This window comes from Dromiciops gliroides, chromosome 1, assembly GCF_019393635.1.
Source record: "Dromiciops gliroides isolate mDroGli1 chromosome 1, mDroGli1.pri, whole genome shotgun sequence".
Classification (NCBI taxonomy): Eukaryota; Metazoa; Chordata; class Mammalia; order Microbiotheria; family Microbiotheriidae; genus Dromiciops; species Dromiciops gliroides.
Window position 1 is genome coordinate 723322408 of NC_057861.1, and position 18759 is coordinate 723341166.

The 18759-nt window shown below is 35.8% G+C and overlaps 1 protein-coding gene across 1 annotated transcript in view; it reads left to right on the top strand.

The window, feature by feature from the left end:
* CNTN3 (contactin 3) overlaps positions 1-18759 on the top strand; it is a 450405-nt gene that overhangs the window by 201610 nt on the left and 230036 nt on the right. The window contains exon 4 of the mRNA XM_043979112.1: positions 908-1083. Within this exon, the coding sequence (XP_043835047.1) occupies positions 908-1083 (176 nt within the window). The remainder of the gene's footprint in view (positions 1-907; positions 1084-18759) is intronic.

The following is an 18759-nucleotide window of genomic DNA, read 5'->3' on the forward strand; positions in this document are numbered from 1 at the left end:
TGATTTTTACCTTATAAGAGGTAGCTTGTGGTAGGTAGCATTTGCTTTTTTGTTTGTTTTTGTTGTTGTTTTGTTTTGTTTTGCTGAGAAATAAGGGAAAGAACTGAATTTTCAAGAAACTTTCTAATACTCTTTAAGTTGTAGAGCAGCTGTTGGTATAGGGAGTCTACTCCTTTCTGGGTTCCTTGTATCATTAACATTACAAGGTTGTTCCCTCTAAATCTCCTTCCCCCACAAAATAAAATAGAAAAAAAATTCACACACATATAAGATTTATTCCCTAGAGGACTTAGACACCTGAAGAAGTTCATTAACATTCCTAGCCATTCCTTCTGGTGGTAGGAGAGCATTATTTCCAAAATAATAATGGTATAAAATAGTTGACAGCATCTTAAGGAATTATGCTTCCACAAACAAATTGAAAAGAATTATTCAACACTGATCTGATTAATTAAATATGCTCAGCCAATCTGGATAAGTTAAATTTGATAAAGGGGTGGGAACGTTTTTAAAAAATCTAAAAGTGATTTCCTCTGTCAATGGCAGAATATTATATAAATTTCCCCTTAGTTTTTGCCTCTACATATATCCTAAATGTTTAATATAGCCCCAGGGTAAAGTGCTTATGTCTGGAGAAAAACTACTTAGGAAAAAAAAAATGCCATTTCCAACTCTCTTGGCATTTTGGGTACACTTTGAAACATTTTCTGATTAAATATTTGGGTATGCATGGTCTTTGGCTCCCATAAAAATATAGACTTTATGAAGCATCTTCTACTTCTTAAGTATATAAATAACATGCTTAAGGTTGACTTCATAATGAAAATGAGTCTTTCCTGATTAATATATGAAAACAATGAGAAGGATGAAAAAAGTAAAAAATAAAATTATGAAATTTATTTTACAGATGGCAGCTCAATGGAAGTTTCATTGACCTAAGTATGGAGTATCGTTATAAACTCAGTGGAGGAAATCTTGTGGTGATTAATCCAAATAGAAATCGAGACACTGGTACTTATCAATGTTTTGCATCAAATTCTCTTGGAACAGTTGTCAGTAAAGAAGCAAAACTCCAGTTTGCCTGTAAGTTGAAACTCATAAACTATTGGGAGAAAAATGATAAAATGTATATAGCAATTTTCCATGTCTTGAGCAAATTATATAATTCTTATTAACATTAAACGTATGTCTACTTACTCTTTAGTTGATAAAGAAAAAAATATTGACTGTGACCCTGGAATACATCATAAAATGTCGTAAGGGTCTTATAAAATAGGGTCAAGGTAAAACTTGCTCTTCTTTTTTTTCTTGTTGATTTGTTTGGAAATTGTTTGTGAGCAATTAGTTTCAATGAAAAAAGCATTATTAAGCAGCTACTATGTGTCAGAAAATATATTAGACACCAGGCATACAAAAATCAATATCAGACAGTTGCCCTTCTCTCAAAGGGCTTATACTTTTTTTGGAATTGAAAGATATTGAAATAAATTAAAGTGAAAATACTAAGCATTCTCCTAGATGCATTAGATGACAGCAGTGTTTCTGATCTGTTCGGGAAACAACCAATAGAGGAGAAATTATCAGAGAACAATAAACATCCTATGCAGCAAAAGTGAGAAAATAAATTTGGCATAATTAAGGTTAGGAAGGAAAAGGGTTAAGTGAGAGATACAGAGAAAAATAGAACAGACTGGTTTATTATCCTGGTGCTTAGAAAGTGATTTCACTTATCTCTGAGAAACTATTCCCCAGTTGTCTTCATATGGTGTTAAGATTCCTCTCTTTAGCACAAACAGGATTTTTTTTTAACCTATCAGGTTTTACCTTGCTATCTGATAGGGATGTTCAGAAGAGGAGAAAGTTTTAGAGCAAAAGATAATCAGTTCTATTTTGGATATATTTGTTTGAAATGTTATGGGACATCTAGTTTGAAACATTAAATAGACAGTTGGAGATAGACAGGGGAGATTAGGAGAGAATCTTAAACTGGGATCTACAGATCTGGGAGCCATCTGCACCGTGATGATAATTAAATGTGTGGCAGATGAGGAGATCACACGGAGAGTATAAAGAGAAAAGAGAAGCGATCCAGAACAGAGTCTTAGGGTAAACCTAAAAGTTGTGGGCATAATATGGCTTAAGATCCAGCAAGAGACATAATAAGCATTCGGATAGATAGATGGATATCCAATAGTTAAAAATGTCTGAAAACTCTCAGAAAGGAGCTAAATATCCAGTTACAGAGGATGATACACAGTATCAAATGTTGTGGAAAGGTAAAGAGAGAAAATTTCAATTCTGTGCAATAAACATTTATTAAGTACCTACTTTGTGACAGGTCATCTCAGTGGTGCAGTGGATATAATGCCAGGCCTGAAGTCAGGAAAATTCATCATCCTGAATTCAAATCTGGCATCAACCACCTACTAGTTTTGTGACCTTCAGCAAGTTACTTAACCCTATTTTCCTCAGTTTCCTCATATGTAAAATTAACTAGAGATGTAAATGGCAAATCACTATAATATCTTTGCTGATAAATCCCCAAATGGGATCACCAAGAGACTAACACAACTGAAAAGTGACTGAACAACAACAACTTTATACCAGACTCCATGCTAAGTGCTGGGAATATAAATAATAAAAGGATGTAGTGCCTGCCTTCAAGGAACTTAAAATCTAATGGGGGAAAACATACAAAACGAAGTTGAAAATTGAGGGTCGGGAGACTGGGGACATCCTGTTCTATGGAGTGGAAGACAAACAGAAGGGAGATGGAGAATGGAGATGACAGATGGAAAAAACCACATTAGATTTGGCAACTGAGAGATAATTGTAACTTTGCAGAGAGTACATTCAATTGTATGATGAAGTAAAAAGCCAGATCCCAGAGATGTAAAAAGAAAGTAACAGGAGACAGCGGACAAAATAAGTGTAAATAGCTTTTTTGAGCAATTTAACTGAGAAAGTGAGAAAAGAGATAGCATGAGATCTAGCAGGGATAGTAGCATCTATTGAAGTTTCTTGTTAGTTTTGTAAAGAATGAAGAAGCTTTAACAGGGAAGGAATCAGTGGATGGGGAGAAGTTGAAGACTGGGTTGTGAGAAAATAGTAAATGCACTTGTCTTGCAAATCCAGCTCTCAGAAGAGACAGCACAAGTCCTGCTCAACAAAAACATTGCAGGTTTAAGTTTTCCTTTACAATTATCAGCAGTCACCCTAACTGCTAATTAGTGACTGGTTTGCCCACAAAAGCAAACCCACCAGTATGGTAGAGAAGAAAGAAAGCTGACACTGGTGTCATTGGACTGCTTCAAATCTTGCAAGTGATACTTAGCACCAGTAAGTGGCCTTGGGCAAACGTCAGCCTCCCTGGGCTTCAGTTTCCCTATCTGTAAAATGACAGAGCTAGATTATGCGACCTGAGATCCTTTCAAGCTCCAAGTGTCTAATTCTATGAACCAAACCACAGGAGATGCATTGACCTGGCCACTGAAAAATAGCAAGGCAATCCTATATATCCTTTAAAAGTTACTACTCATGGTATACAATAATAAATATTTATTGGCCTGAGATTTTGGATTCTCATTAAGTTTTACTGCAAACCGTTTTCTATTATTTCAATCTTTTTCTTCATTATTTATGCCTTTAAAAGTCAATTAGCTTCCCTCAGTAGTGGGTAAACGTTGACTTTATAGTTTTGGAAAATTATGTTTATAGCCTGCTTAGCCTAATACATTGCACTCAGTGGGGCTAGGAAGGTTGAATGGAATTAGTTGGAAAGAGTTGATGAATTTTACACATTTGTAAAAATACCTAGGAGCCCAAGTCCCAGATTAGCTGGGTGTTTCTGCAAAAGAAAAATTACCAAGGCCTAATTAGCTAAATTGTTGTAGCATAATCAGTGAGAGCCTCTCTCGATGAGCAGCTCAAGGCAGCATGATTTCTCATAACTTAGTAGTAAATTTCATCTTTGAACATAAATGACTTTGATGAAGTTCAAAGCTATTCTGCTGTGATGATCCAAAAACATTTTTCTATAAAAACTTGATACATCTTTAATTCATTTTCCCATTTTTCCTCCATGACCAACAAAACTTTCAACAAATGCTCATAGTTTTTTGTTTGTTTGTTTGTTTGTTTGTTTTTGGTGAGGCAATTGGGGTTAAGTGACTTGCCTAGGGTCACACAGCTAGTAAGTGTTAAGTGTCTGAGGCCGGATTTGAACTCAGGTACTCCTGAATCCAGGGCCAGTGCTTTATCCTCTGCACCACCTAGCTGCCCCAATGCTCATAGTTTTTGTTCAAATAAAAAAGATAATTTGGTTTTGATTAATCCAAAGGAATATAATGATATACTGCCATTGATACCAAGATCATGTTTGAGCACTTTCTCAGACCATTGTTTTTATGCTTTAATGTAAGATCTTACTAAATATATGGTTATGTGTCTTACGCCACTGGGGAAAAACTATTTGGTTAATGGGATCATTGAGGTTTGTTTTAATAGCGGAATGCTCATGGAGTAATTTGGTCCAAAGGCTACCGTGGAAAATCAATTCTCTGTCATCATGTTCCTGAAGTTGGGAAGATTGTCTAATTACCTACTACATTTCCACACGTGTGATAGATTTGCTGACTTACAGAATGTAATTCAAGTGATTTGTAAACTATAGATAATTATACAAAAATGAGTTGTTATTCTACTCCATATTTTTTATTCAGAGGAGTTCAGATAGACTGAGAACAAGTCACTGTCTTTTTTGCTTAATGTTCTATGGACTGTCACACAGGTGAATGTGATGATTGCTTTACATGATTGACTAAAAGTATTGAGACACCAGGGCAACTTCAGTAAACTAAAGGAAAGCATGTTCGGGACAATTCCAATAGCAGATAGGAGGGCAGGGATAATAATGTACTTAATCATGTTGATTTCTTTGAGAGTTTTTTCCTCCATGCTGTTTAGAGATTAAGTGTTTGATACAGTGATATCTAGTATAAATAATAAATATTATTAGTGGTAGGGTAGAGAGCATCGCCAGAGAACTGAAGTATAAATAATAGAAAGGAAAGGGACTACACCATTTTGGTGGGAAGTGAAAACCTGAAAGGGGGCCAAGGTTCATCATTGTATATCTGTGTGAAGTCTTGTCCCTTCTTGATGTGCTTCTCTTATAATTCCTTCTTATAGCAGGATTAAAATGAAATTCTATATAATCAGTAGCTCACTGCAGTAAAAAGCTTACATTAGCTTATAAACTTGAGGTTTTGTTTTTTGGGGGTTTCCCCCCTCTTCAATTCTAGTGCTCAGTAACTTGTTTCAATTTCTGTGAGCCTCAATTGCTTCACCTGCAGAATGGGGGAAAAAAAATATATATATATATGTGTGTGTGTGTGTGTGTATGTATGTATACATAGATATATACATATATGTATATATACATGAACAAACTATGAATGAATAAATAGATACACACATATGTGTGTGTTTGTGAGTGTATGTATGTCTCTGTACACACACATGCACACACAAATACACACACACATACCATATGAGCTCTCAAGATTCTATCAGCTCTACAAATTCTGTGGTTCTCTAACTGAGCATAGAAGGTTAGACAAAATTCCAGTTCTTCCACAAAAGCTAGATTGCTACCATTGGAGACTCAAAAATACTGAGTTAGCTTGGAGGAAAAATCTTAGTTCTTGCTGAAAATTTGTCCTGTAACTTACAGTGGAAGACCTACTACAGTCATGATGATTTGAGCCATTCCCCACCTCCAAGCAATATTTATTTATTTATTTTTGAGGCTGAAAACTGAAAGATGAGTTTAGAGAATGTGATTTTGTGAGGTGGTATAATTCACAGTCTTGATCATCAAATCCCTCCAAGATTTGTAATCTAAAAGTGAGACTCATGGCTCTTACATGCCTCTACATGTCACACTTATTGAAAGTCAAGATATTTTTTTCTACCTAGTGGATCTTCACTCCTGAAAGCCCCCAGAAATCCCGTTTCATTTTGTGAAATACGAACCTTCTCATAAAAATAGATCTGATCAAATCGAATGTTTCTTTCACTCTTTTTCTTTTTAATTGCCTACTTTGGTGTTAGTTTTAATTGTATTTTTAATTCAAACTGGCCTTATGGAGAGATGATTTTCATCCATTCTAGCTCAAAATATTCAAATGACAATTACATGCAGTTTGTGATACCCAGTAAGTTCAAATGGTTGAGTATAATGAAATTTCTTTTTTTCCGTTTCATAATTTTTTAGATCCACCTATTATTTCATTGGTATTGAAAGCTGATAAAAATTAATTTGTTTTTATTTTGTTATTGATTTTACTCTGTATCACTGCCAACATTTTTGTAAATGTCATGTTTAATTTGTCTCAGTTAAGTTTGGAGATTTCATCTTTCCTGTAAATCCCTCATTGTCTCTAAATTCAGTTTAGAAGTTCATTTCCACTAGTCTGTTCTATTGTTGCCTCAAAGAAATCTGTTATTCTTGAAGGATATAGCTGGATACCAGTTCTGTTCCACTGTCACTGAACTGTCCTTACAGGTGACCTCAAACAATGAAAATTCTTAGGGACAGGCTGGAAGGTGAGGTTGTTGCTAGCTCCTCATTCCCGATTTTCAGCCAATCATATTATTTCCCCTGCCTATGTTGCTACAGACTCTGTAACCTATCACAATGCTTCCCCCATATATGATGCTGTCTTCAATTGCTCTGAAATTCATAATCTTAAGGAGTTTTCTTAGGGCATAAGTGAGGTTATATAGCTTACTAAGGATCACACAATAATTTTATGTCAGGAACAGAACTTGCACCCTGGCCTTCTTAACATTGAGGCAAATTCTATCATACTCTTACAAAACAAGTCTCTCTTTTTTTTTTTTTAGTTTTAAAAATCAAAATTAACTCTTTTTTTTAGGATTACACCATTAACTTTATAATGAAGTATTTGCTATAGGCAATGGCTTCCAACCTATAGACGTTGATTGAAATAACCCAAAGTGTGCAATTTGAAAGTACTGCCCACTATGCTTGGGAAAAAGGGCAAAAAACTTTCAGGTAAAAAGGGGGAAAGTGCCCAGAATCTCTGGCAATAAACACAATCCAAGAAACTTTCTAATTTTTCAACATATATGAAATCGGAGGGAAAAGAGGTCTCAGATTCGAGATCCACCAAATCTCCATCTGACAGAAGCTTGGAATCTCAGGCATTCTGGTTCACAATACAACACCCACCAGCTCTCTTCCATATGAATTGTTCCCATATCATTATGATTCCATTAGGGTAGAAAGAGATAGAGTGTTGGTCTGGAAGAATCCAGTTTCATTTCCTTTGAAAGCAGAAAAGCTCAGGAATTATCTCTGCACTATTTTCTTAGTTTTTTCTTCCCCCACTCACTTCAAGTGCTTACCTCTATTACCTTGTTCTTAGTGTAGAATTTAAAGCATCTTCTTTTAAAATATGTATTTCATTGATGCAGAGCCAAGATAGCAGAGTAGAGGCTGGAGCCCAGCTGAAATCTCCTAAAATTTGCCTCTGAACAACTTTATTAAAATCTGACAAATTGTATTCTGGAGTGGCATAGCAAAAAACATTTTTCTAGCTGAAGACGACTTAGGAGGTCAGCAAAAGGTCTGTGACACCAGGATGGGGGCCGTCCTGGAGTTCATGCAGCAGCAACATGAGTGGTGGGCCTTAGAGGTGGCTACAACAGCTATAGCAATAATTTTAGAAGCTCTCAGCCCAGAGATTATAAGAGGATTGGAAAAGTGGTCAGAAAGATATTGAAGGAGATCTTGTGATGACACTGGGTATAGTCAAAGTGAAAATTAATGAGAATATGAACTGTCTCATCAGAAAAACAGCTAACTTAGAAAATAGAACATGGAGAGATAAAACATTATTGAACACTTACTAGCTGTGTGACTTTGAGCAAGTCACTTAACTTCTGTTTGCCTTAATCCACTGAAGAAGGAAATAGTAAATTACTCTAGTGTCTTTTCCAAGAAAACCCCATATGGGGTCAAGAAGAGTTGGACATGACTGAACAACAGCCAAAACCATCAGTTTGAGAATAGCTGAACAATTTTTGTTATATTATTTTCATGGAATACTACTGTGCTACTTGAAATGAAGAGCAAGATGGTTTCAGAAAAACCTGGGAAGACCTATCAGAGTTGATAAAGAGTAAAGTGAACAAAACCCAGAGATGATTGTACACTCTAGCAGCAATGTTTTAATGATAACCAACTGTGAAAAACTTAGCCACTCTGATCTAAGACAGTTCCAAAGGTTGCATAATGAAAAATGCTATCCACCTCCAGAAAGATAATTTATGAACTCAGGGTATAAATTGAAGCATATTTTTTTCATATAGCTAATATGGAAATATGTTTTACATAATTATATATATATAATTAAAGTATTGTATCCTTTTCAGCGGGTGGGTGAGGAGAGACTGGTGGGAGGGAGAGAATTTGGAACTCACAATTTTAAAAAAATGTTAGAAAGAAATAAAATCTTTTTCAAAATTAAAAAAATGTTTAAAATACATGTGTTTATTGATATCTTCTTTTTTCAGATCTACATTTCCCAATTTTTCCAGAGGGTTTGCCCATTCAAACCACTGATGGTTAAATTTTCAGTATTAGAATTCAGCAAACACTCATAATCAGAGCTTTATTTATTGTTTTCTTAATTGTCCAACCTTAAAAAAGTAAAGCAGAAAATGTTAAAGCTGTTGAATAAACTTAAATGACCTGCAGATTTTCCCCCCTGATAAGTAGTTGTAAAAATATTTATCATTATACTTCAATTATATCTTCCCAAATTCACCTCCCAGAAAGCCATCCCTTACAATTAAGACTTTATAAAAAGGAAAGGGGGAAATTGCGCAAAATAGGCCAAGATAACTGAAGAGCCCACTGTTTATTTATTTAGTCATTCATTCATTCATTCATTTGGTGAGGCAATTGGGGTTAAGTGACTTGCCCAGAGTCACACAGCTAATACGTGTCAAGTGTCTGAGGTTAGATTTGAACTCAGATCCTCCTGACTCCAGGGCTGGTGCTCTATCCACTATGCCACCTAGCTGCCCTGTGCCCACTGCTTTATGCAGTATACCGTGCAGATGGTCTCCTACCTCTGAAAAAGAATGATGGGAAGATGTTGTTTCCTATCTTTTTGGAGACAAAGTTGGTCCTTTATACAGCTTTTCATTTTGATTGCTTTGTTGCTGTTTTTCTATTTCCAGTGTTGTAATCATTGTGTATGTTGTTTTCTTGATTCTTATTATTTCACTTTGCATTAGTTCATATAAAATTATTTCATCCTCTATATTCATCATTTTCATCATTTCTCAGAACAATGTTTATCAAACCCAAATCCCCTTGGGCCATATGTTGACTTAGAAAACCACAGATTCACATTTTCTAGGTTTTATTATATTTTTTCTTTATTATGTTAAACATTCTCCAATTACATTTTTTTAATTTATTTTTTTGCAGGGCAATGGGAGTTAAGTGACTTGCCCAGGGTCACACAGCTAGTAAGTGTCAAGTGTCTGAGGCCAGATTTGAACTCAGGAACTCCTGAATCCAGGGCTGGTGCTTTATCCACTGCACCACCTAGCTGCCCCTCCAATTACATTTTAATCTGGTTCAGGCTGCACTCGGGTGTGTAGAAATTAAGTGTGACACCACTGTTTTAAAAATATATCATTTGATTTTTTTTGTTCAATCATTTCAGTTGTGTCCGACTAATTATACGTTAGGTTTTAAGTGCTATTGCTCCTTCATTCTTATTATTCCTCATTATTTCCTTTGCTATTCTACAACTTTTGCCATACAATCATTTAAAGAAAAATAGCTAATCTAAGCGAATTATTCTTAAAAAATTGAGAAATGAAGAAATTTCCCTAATATTTAATGAGACAAATATAGTATTAATACCTAACCCAGTGAAGCATATAGCCAAGAGAATTATATTTATCCTTCATGAATACTACTCAGAATTTTAGCAGTTTTTATTTTAAAAAATGAGTAGAATCTTAGCCTCAGTGCCTGAAAGATTTGTGTTCAAGTCCCATCCATGACAAACACTGCCCATGATGATAAGATCATAGATTTAGAATTGAAAGGGACCTGAAAGGCCAATGAGACCAACTTCCTCATCTTAGAGATGAATTGATAATTAGCAAGATTCTAAGGCAGAATTTAGACCCATGTCTTCCTGACTCCTAAGGGTTGGCGTCTGTCATCCCTGCTATTTGAAGACTCCAGTTGTTTGACCAGGGCAGGTCATGTAATCGCTCATTGTTCTAGGCCAGAGATGTCCAATGTACCCCTCCCCCCCAACACTCTTCTGTATGGTCTGAACCAGATTAAGATTTACTGGTAAATATTTAACAAAATAAATAAAAATGCAATAGGACATAAATAAGATGAATATGTGGTTTTCTAAGTTGATCTGTGGTACACACAGGGATCCGTATGAATAGTTTACTGGCCACTGTTTATGTGTGAGTTTGATTCTACTGTTTTAGGTCACTCTCTAAAACTAGCAGTAGTTTAACTATATTGGCAGAGGGAGTTTCATCATCTGGGAGGCCTCTATATCAATGAAATCATACAATTAGTCCCTATTTCTGTCCTTAAAATTTTTATAGAAATCTCCTGTCTATATCACAACCCTTACCATCTCTTTTCCAAATTCTTTTACAGCTAGTTCAAATTATATTTCTTAAATAAAACTGTTTAAAATCTTTATTTGGTGTTCTACTTGTTATCGAGTTTTTCTTGTTAAGGTTTCTCTGTCTCTGTTTCTCTCTGTCTCTCCGTCTCTGTCTCTCTCCTGTGTATCAAACCGTATAATTACTCTACCATTGGTACATAATTAGGTTTGAAGTTGTTGAGAGTGTTTCCACTAAAATAAGTATTCTTGACTCCAAGCCTATAACCACTGTACCACCTCCTTATACCTATACCATATTTCTATACATTACTCTAATCATTCTGCAATTTCCCCTTTAAGCTGACATATATTTAGCTTATTACTTGTTTAATGCTCATATTTTACACTCCTTCAAAGTTGTTTTGCAAATAGAGGGGAGGAGAGGTAGGATGTATTAAATTGCTACCTAGTTAATTGTTGACATTCACATGCCACTTGCCATGAGCCAAGCGCTGTGCTAAGCATTTTACAAATACCATCCCACTTGAGCCTCAGAACAATTTTGGGAGGTCAGTTTTATTATTATCCCCATTTTACAAATGAGGATATTGAGACTGAGTGAGGTTAAATGACTTGCCCAGAATCATACAGCTAGTAAGTGTCTGAGTTCGGATTTGACCTCGCATCTTCCTGACTCCAGGCCCAGCATGCTATCCACTGGGCAAGCTCTGAGACTACCTCCATGTTTTTACACTTTGTTTTTTACAGAGTGGTGTTTCAGGTAGAGTTTTTTAACTACTTAATTAAATACAGCAAACATTTATTGCATAGTATCTATTAAAAAAAACGCCAATTACCATATATGTGTATCTGTATTTATAGTTCATTAATAAAGAATCTACTGTGTGATGCAAATGCCTTTGTCTGTATTAAAAATCATTATGCTTATGTGGAATTGTTAATATCCTCCATTTTGGAAATGCCTTTTATGGGTACTGCTTAAAATATAGCAACTAAAAGATCAATTTATTTCCTGCAAATCAAATCAATTGGAGGCTTCTTGGTATTGTTGCCAATTGAATGTTCTTGGAAAGAACATTGGCTCTGGTGGCAAAAGGTTCAGGATCTAATCCCATCTCATTCCTTTTCTATCTTTTCAGCTTTAGCCAATTTGCCCATCCTTCATGACCTTATTTCCCTCATATTTATTAATTTTTACTAATATATTATTTTATTTTTCTCAATTTTATGTAAAAATAATTTTTAACATTCATTAATTTTTTAAGTTCCAAATTTTCACCCTCCCTCCTTCCCCTCCTCCTTCCTTAAGATGGTAAGGAATCCTCATCTTTGAAATAAGCTGATCTGCCCAAATGACCTCTAATGTCCATTTCCCTTCTATATCCCGGCTCCTATGAGTTATACATTAGAACTTTCTCAGACTCTCCAAATATAGTACAAGTATAATATAGTAAGAAAGTTTCAAATTGTGGTTTACAAATTTCTTTCCTTTTTTATCATGGTTGTTGAGCTAAAGGGGATCTCAGTTAACCAATCCCTTTCTATTAAAAATGAGGAAAGCTAGGTGGCACATTGGATAGAGCACAGGCCCTGGAGTCAGGAGGACCTGAGTTCAAATCTGGCCTCAGACACTTGACACTTACTAGCCGTGTGACCCTGGGCAAGTCACTTAACCCTAATTGCCTCAACAAAAACAAAAACAAAAATGAGGAAAGTGAAATTTTCAGGGGGAGTGGAGAATCATATGATTTGCTCAAAGTCACAGAGGTAATAAAGTCAAAGGCAAGATTTGAACCCAAGTCTGGTGACTTCAGAGCCAATATTTTTTCTACCATACAATCATGCCCTGCTTCACCTCCATTATTAGCAAGAAATTTGTATTGTCACTCTGATCCATTTCTTAACCTTTGACCTTGCTGCCTTAAAAAAATGTGGCTTGGAAATGCCATATGAGTCATCCTATCAATATGTTCCTATTATGTTAATATTTAGTGATTTGGAATCAGGCAACTTTTATGTAGGTTTCAGTTTGCTTTCTATTCCTTCTCTGACATTTATGATCTAGAAGATCTCTCTGTTTTTATCTGTGGAATAAAGCAGTTCAAGTTGATGGTCTCTGTTGTCCCTTCTAGCCATAGATTTCTGGTTCTATGATTATAAGTCATGCTTCCCCTTTTATAGCAAGACATTACGTTTAATTTAATTTAGTCAGTGAACATTTATTAAGCACCTACTACATACAAGGCAAAAACCATCATGCTATAGTATAAAGATCTGGCCTCAAAGTCAGGAAGACTGACCTCTAATCCTTACTGGTTGTGTACTTTAGACAGATGCCTAACATTATAAATTTGTAGAGAGAGTTTTTTTCACCTGGACATTCCCTGTGTGTTAGGTATTAGAAAATGAAAGATTCAAAACAAAACAAAACATTCAAAAAAGTTCCTACCTTCAAGTAGTTTATGTACTACTGTTTCTTTTAAGTCATCACCAAGTTCAAATTCCCTTCTGTTCAATGGCTTTATAGCTTATTATAACCAGATGAAGTATATTGCGCTATTCAAAAAGATTCCCTAATGACTCAAGCTTTGTAGCTCATTCCTTTTGTAGACAAATAGATCATTAAAATAGCCTGTTACTTATAGGAAGCTGAAGTTGTTTTCTTTCTGATTGAAATTCAGTAAAGACCTTGCTTTTACATTGTTGGATAGGCAAACAGGTGGGAGTTCTTTTTTGTTTTGTTTTGTTTTTGTATTTTCTTGACCTATAATATTCCATTCATTGCACTGAGCCACGTTGTAAAGATCTCTTTGTGATTTGTTGGAAATTATTTTGATTTCCTCATCTAATATAACATGTCATTTTGTGACAAAGAAATATCTCAGTGTCAATGTTCTTTTCCTCAGTTTTTCCAATATTGTATTTGGTTGATGTTACCATATTGAAGTAATTTCATCTCTTATTGGGCTAACTGGTATTCCATTGACCTCAGGTCTTTTTCTTTTAATAATGCTCTTCTTTGGTTGTTGTCTCTGCTTCTCCATAATTACATACTCTGGCATTTTGTGGGGTGGGGTGGGGATTCATAAATCTCTTTCATGTTTGTGTCTTGCATATCCCCTGATAAGAATATCAGGTAGATGAGAGACCCTGGCCTTTTATTTCCTTTGTATATCCCCTTAGCACCTATACAGAGGCTTCTCGATAAATGTTGACTGGCTGGTTGACCTCTTCTTGATTGCCTAGTGAGCGGGGATTCTTTTGTTAACTGCATTTCAAGTAAGAGGCATCTGCCTTTGTTCCTTATCCTTTCATTTAAATGCTGCTCGTGTGTGAAGCTGCTGGAGCAACACTTCTATACACCTGCCTTTACCTGGTGTATACAAACAAGTGTAACAACATGTAAGGAAGCCCCAAATTTCAGCTAGAACATAGTTATCTCATTTGTTTGGCCAGAAAAAATCATAAAGCCTGCAGAAGATCCTCTCCTCTCTTCAGTGAGGTGCTTGTCTTTTCACTAACTATTTTGTGACAGTTTTCATCTAGTCTTATTGAGATAAATTGAGAAAAAAAATCTGTCAATGTTTTCTACCAGAGAAAATCACACACACACACACACACACACACACACACACACACACAGCAACTCTAGAAAAGCAATGTAATACTAATTAATGTTTCAGCTAGGGTTTGTGAAAAAGTGATAATATATCACGACATCCTCAGGGAAATTCTATTTATAAACTTCAGTTAGATGAAATAAGAGTATTGCAGTAAAACAAAGTGTGTACTTGCCCCCAAAGTACTTACTGTCCCTGTGTTTTGCCCTTCCCTTCATTCCTCTCTCCCTCCCTCCCTCCTTCCTTCTATCCTTCCTTTCTTCCTTCCTTCCTTCCCTCCCTCCCTCCTTCCTTCCTTCTCATTCTCCCTCTTCTTTCTCCTTCATTCCTTTCCTTTCTCTTCCTTTTTTTCCCTTTCTTCCTTCTTTTCCTTCTCTTTCCCTCCCTCATTTCTTTATTTTCTTCTTTTTTCAAAACTATAATAGTTATGTGATGGAGATTAAAGATGCCAAGAGGTAAGAAAGAAGAGTCTTTATTCAATAGAATAATGGCATGTGTGTGTGTGTGTGTGTGTGTGTGTGTGTGTGTGTGTGTGTGTGTGTGTGTTTGGAGAGAGAGAGAGAGAGAGAATGAGAAAGAGAGAGATAAACAGAGTTTGACAGAGAGAAATAGTAATGTGCATAAGGTATGTTGTTTTTCTAGGAGATTGTAGTTTTGGAGGTGGGGGGAGAAACGTATCAAAATTCATGTTTTTCAAAGATCCTTTAATAACTGACTAGGAGTCCAGGCTAGAGAAGTGTTAAAGTAGAAACCTGTAGTGTTTCAAAGATAGTCATACCCCTGCCGAGACATATGTCAGCATGAGGTGCAAACTCATTTGACATCTTGCATAGGAAAATTTGAAATCCAGCAAGCCAATTAGGTCTACACAGCCATATCCAAGAAAGGAGCCAGCTCTGCAATGAGAGAGAAAAGCATCTATTCTAGCAGCAGGACTCTAGGATAGGTGTGAATCACTCCTTTCTCTTGATACCCTGAGCACTGTTACCTCTAAACCAAACATTTCCTTTGGAGTTTTGCTCAATATATACATACAGTTCTCACATGTTAGTATCAGTTACAGGAAGGATGGTGTATTTGAAAAAGCTTTGAAGTCAGTAAGATGGATTTGAATCCCATATCTGTTTTTAGCTGTGTGACCTTGGGAAAGTCACTTTACTTCATAGCTCAATTTTATTTTAAAATAGAAAGCATTATAATTCCATCTCTTGGAGATGTCGTGAGGCTCAAATGACATTTTGCACGTTGTAAACCTTGACACATTATCTGTATCAGTTATTTTTCCCCTGGGTCAATGAGGGTTAAGTGACTTGCCCAGGGCCACACAGATATTAAGTGTCAAGTGTTTGAGACTTGATTTGAATTCAGATCCTCCTGAATCCAGGCCCAGTGCTTTATCCACTGTGCCACCTGTATCGGTTATTATTGTTTTGTTGACTACCCATCAATCACAGAGTATTTTTGGCCTGCTAATATATACTTAGTTTTGTTGTTGTTTTTTATTTTTGTTGTGTTTTTTCCTAAGTATTAAAGGATTTAAAGGAAATTGAAAGCATGGTCCCTTATCTCATGGAACTTATAGCCTAGTAAAGGGACCAACCCAAAGATGTGATAGTGTTTAGCCATCTCCTGCAGATGATGTATGGGAAGGGCAAGTGAAGGCCAGTTCGTTGGCAAAAGCAAAGGTAGGACTTGAGTGCGGCTCCATGGGATGGTGTAGAGAAAAAAGGGAAGCACTGCAGGTGGAGGCAACAGCATGAATGTTGTTCTGAACAGAAGAAGGGAAATGAGAACAGGCATGTTTTCAAGAGAGAAACCATTGGCTAAGGAGGAGGGTGCCCCATGAGAATGGACAGAACATATCAAAGAATAGTGCAGGGTAAAAGCAGATTACAGAGGGATGCCAAAGCCAGGCAAGGGAATTGAGTGGCAATTTAGTGAAAAATATATTCTTTAAAAATTTATTCTGCTGGGAGGAATTATCTGGGACTTTGAAATCAGGACAAACTTCTGGTCGACTTGTGCTGCTAAGTGGGAGGAAGACAGAATTAGGAATCACACAGTATATTCTGGCATTAACATGACTGGGTTTTTCCTTTCTTTTTTTGCTGGTCTTTGACATGTAGTAGGTACTTAATAAATGCCCATTGATTATGATTATAGTATATGTAATTAATTGTTTTCCGGGGCTTACTTAGTAATTAACAAAACTAGATGATAAATATCTTCTGGTTAGTGTTAATTGAGTATCAATTGTTTTTCAGTTGTGCCTGACTTTTTTTTTTCACCTCATTTATGTTTTCTTGGCAAAGGTACTGGACTGGTTTGCCATTTCATTTTCCAGTTCATTTTACATATGAGGAAACTGAGGCAGAGTTAAGTGACTTACCCAGGCTCACACAGCTACTAAATGTCTGAGGCCATATCTGAATCCATGAAGATGAATCTTCCTGACTTCAAATCTGGCACTCCATCCACTGCCCCCTAGTTGAATGTGCTTTAAGATATTTCAAAAGATGTTGTGTTAATTATATCACATATAGTGGAACATATAAGTATATGCACATATGTATAATACATATGGTATATAGTTTGTGTATATGGAGCCAATGCACACAATGTTTAATTGATTTTTCTCATTTAATGAATGAGTGAAATTATATGTGCTCAATATTCATACCAAGGGAGCATGAATATTGTTTGTCTCTGTGATTAGCTTCTCTAGAAAAATGAATCTCTCACTGGTATAAAAATATCAGGAAGGTATTTGTATTCTCTATGCTGGTACATAGCTATGGCTTTTGAGTGATGCATTCATAGATCACAGATTTAGATCTAGAAGAGACATTGAGAGCTACAGAGCCCAACACGTTCAGTTTTTATAGATGAAGAAACTGAGATCATGGGAGATTAAAGGACTTGCTTGTCACACAGTAGAGTTGGGATTGAATCTCACTCCAAATCCAGCAACCATTAACCTGTATTGCATTGCCTTCCTTCATTTCATTCTCCTAAATGAATGGATGAATCATTCACCACTTTAAGATTGGAAACAGTATTCTGATACTTTAACCTCATCTATGATCTCACTAAAATGTCTTCTTCCTCTAGTGGTGCAAATATCAGCCTTTCTACTCCATTTCAGCTTGAGTGCATCCTGTCTATATCCCCTTATAAATCATGAAAAAGGGGTTCACCCGACATTGTAGGGACCTTCTTCTATAGCTCATGATATTGTGTGGCTATCAGTGGGACATTTGGTTATGCTATTGGTTATACCCATTTACTTCTCTGGTCGCAGAATCTTTCTGTTAATGGTGTTTGTTCTATTTCCCCTATGGAATTAATTCTTCATTGGCAATACTTTGACCATTGATGTCCTTGATACATTTCTAGTTTATTCTCCTAAAGCTTTTGTAGAATTGGGAAAGTCATCATAATTTTGTTTTGTTTTTCTCTAGTGCTATTTCCAATTTTCCACTTAGCATTTTGGGTATTGTGAAAGTAGAGTCCAAATGTGAGGGTTTCAATCTCACTGACAGAAAATATTTTCTTATAAGAATATTGACAGATTTCCCCCCTCCGTTTGTCTTTTTTTCTTCTAGTTTTTAGTATTTAAATTATTTTCAGGTGTTTTTGTTAGGTTGTTGTTGTTGTTGTTTTGACAAGATGCCTGTAAGTTTCCTCCCATAGCTTCTTTTTATTTTGTGATGAATTATTGCTTATAACTCTCCTTTTCCATAATCCATCCTTTTCCATAAAATTTTACAAACACTTTAAAAAGTTTTTGCCTTTCTCTGCAATATTGTACTGGATGTCCAGCACAAAGTCCAAATGTAAGAATTATTTCCTAAAGCATAGGAAGTCCTTAAGACAGGTTTGCTAGCTAAAGCGACTTCTGGATTATTTTGGTCTTCTGATTGAGAGACTTGATTTAGGCTAGTTAAATATCTGTGATAATCTTTGTTGATGTTGATTCTTTTACTTTTATCCCATTTTCTATATTAAGAGCTCTTTAAAATTGGGCAGATTGAAGTTGACTCAATTGAATGTTGTATCTTCTAATTTTCATTCTTCTAATTTTGTATTGATATCAATATATCCTCTAATAAATATTGAGGGTCTTATGGTATACAAACAGCTGCTTAAGAAATGACTTTTAGGGCAGCTAGGTGGCGCAGTGGATAGAGCACTGGCCCTGGAGTCAGGAAGACCTGAGTTCAAAGCCAGCCTCAGACACTTAACACTTACTGACTGTGTGACTCTGGGCAAATCACTTAACCCCAATTGCCTCACCAAAAAAAAAAAAAAAAAAAAAGAAATGACTTTTATGTTGTTAAACAGTGTTGCTTTGTGGTCATTATGGTTAGGCCTCATTATTTTCTTGAATAAAGGATTTGTGATGCATAGGTGTGATCCTCTCA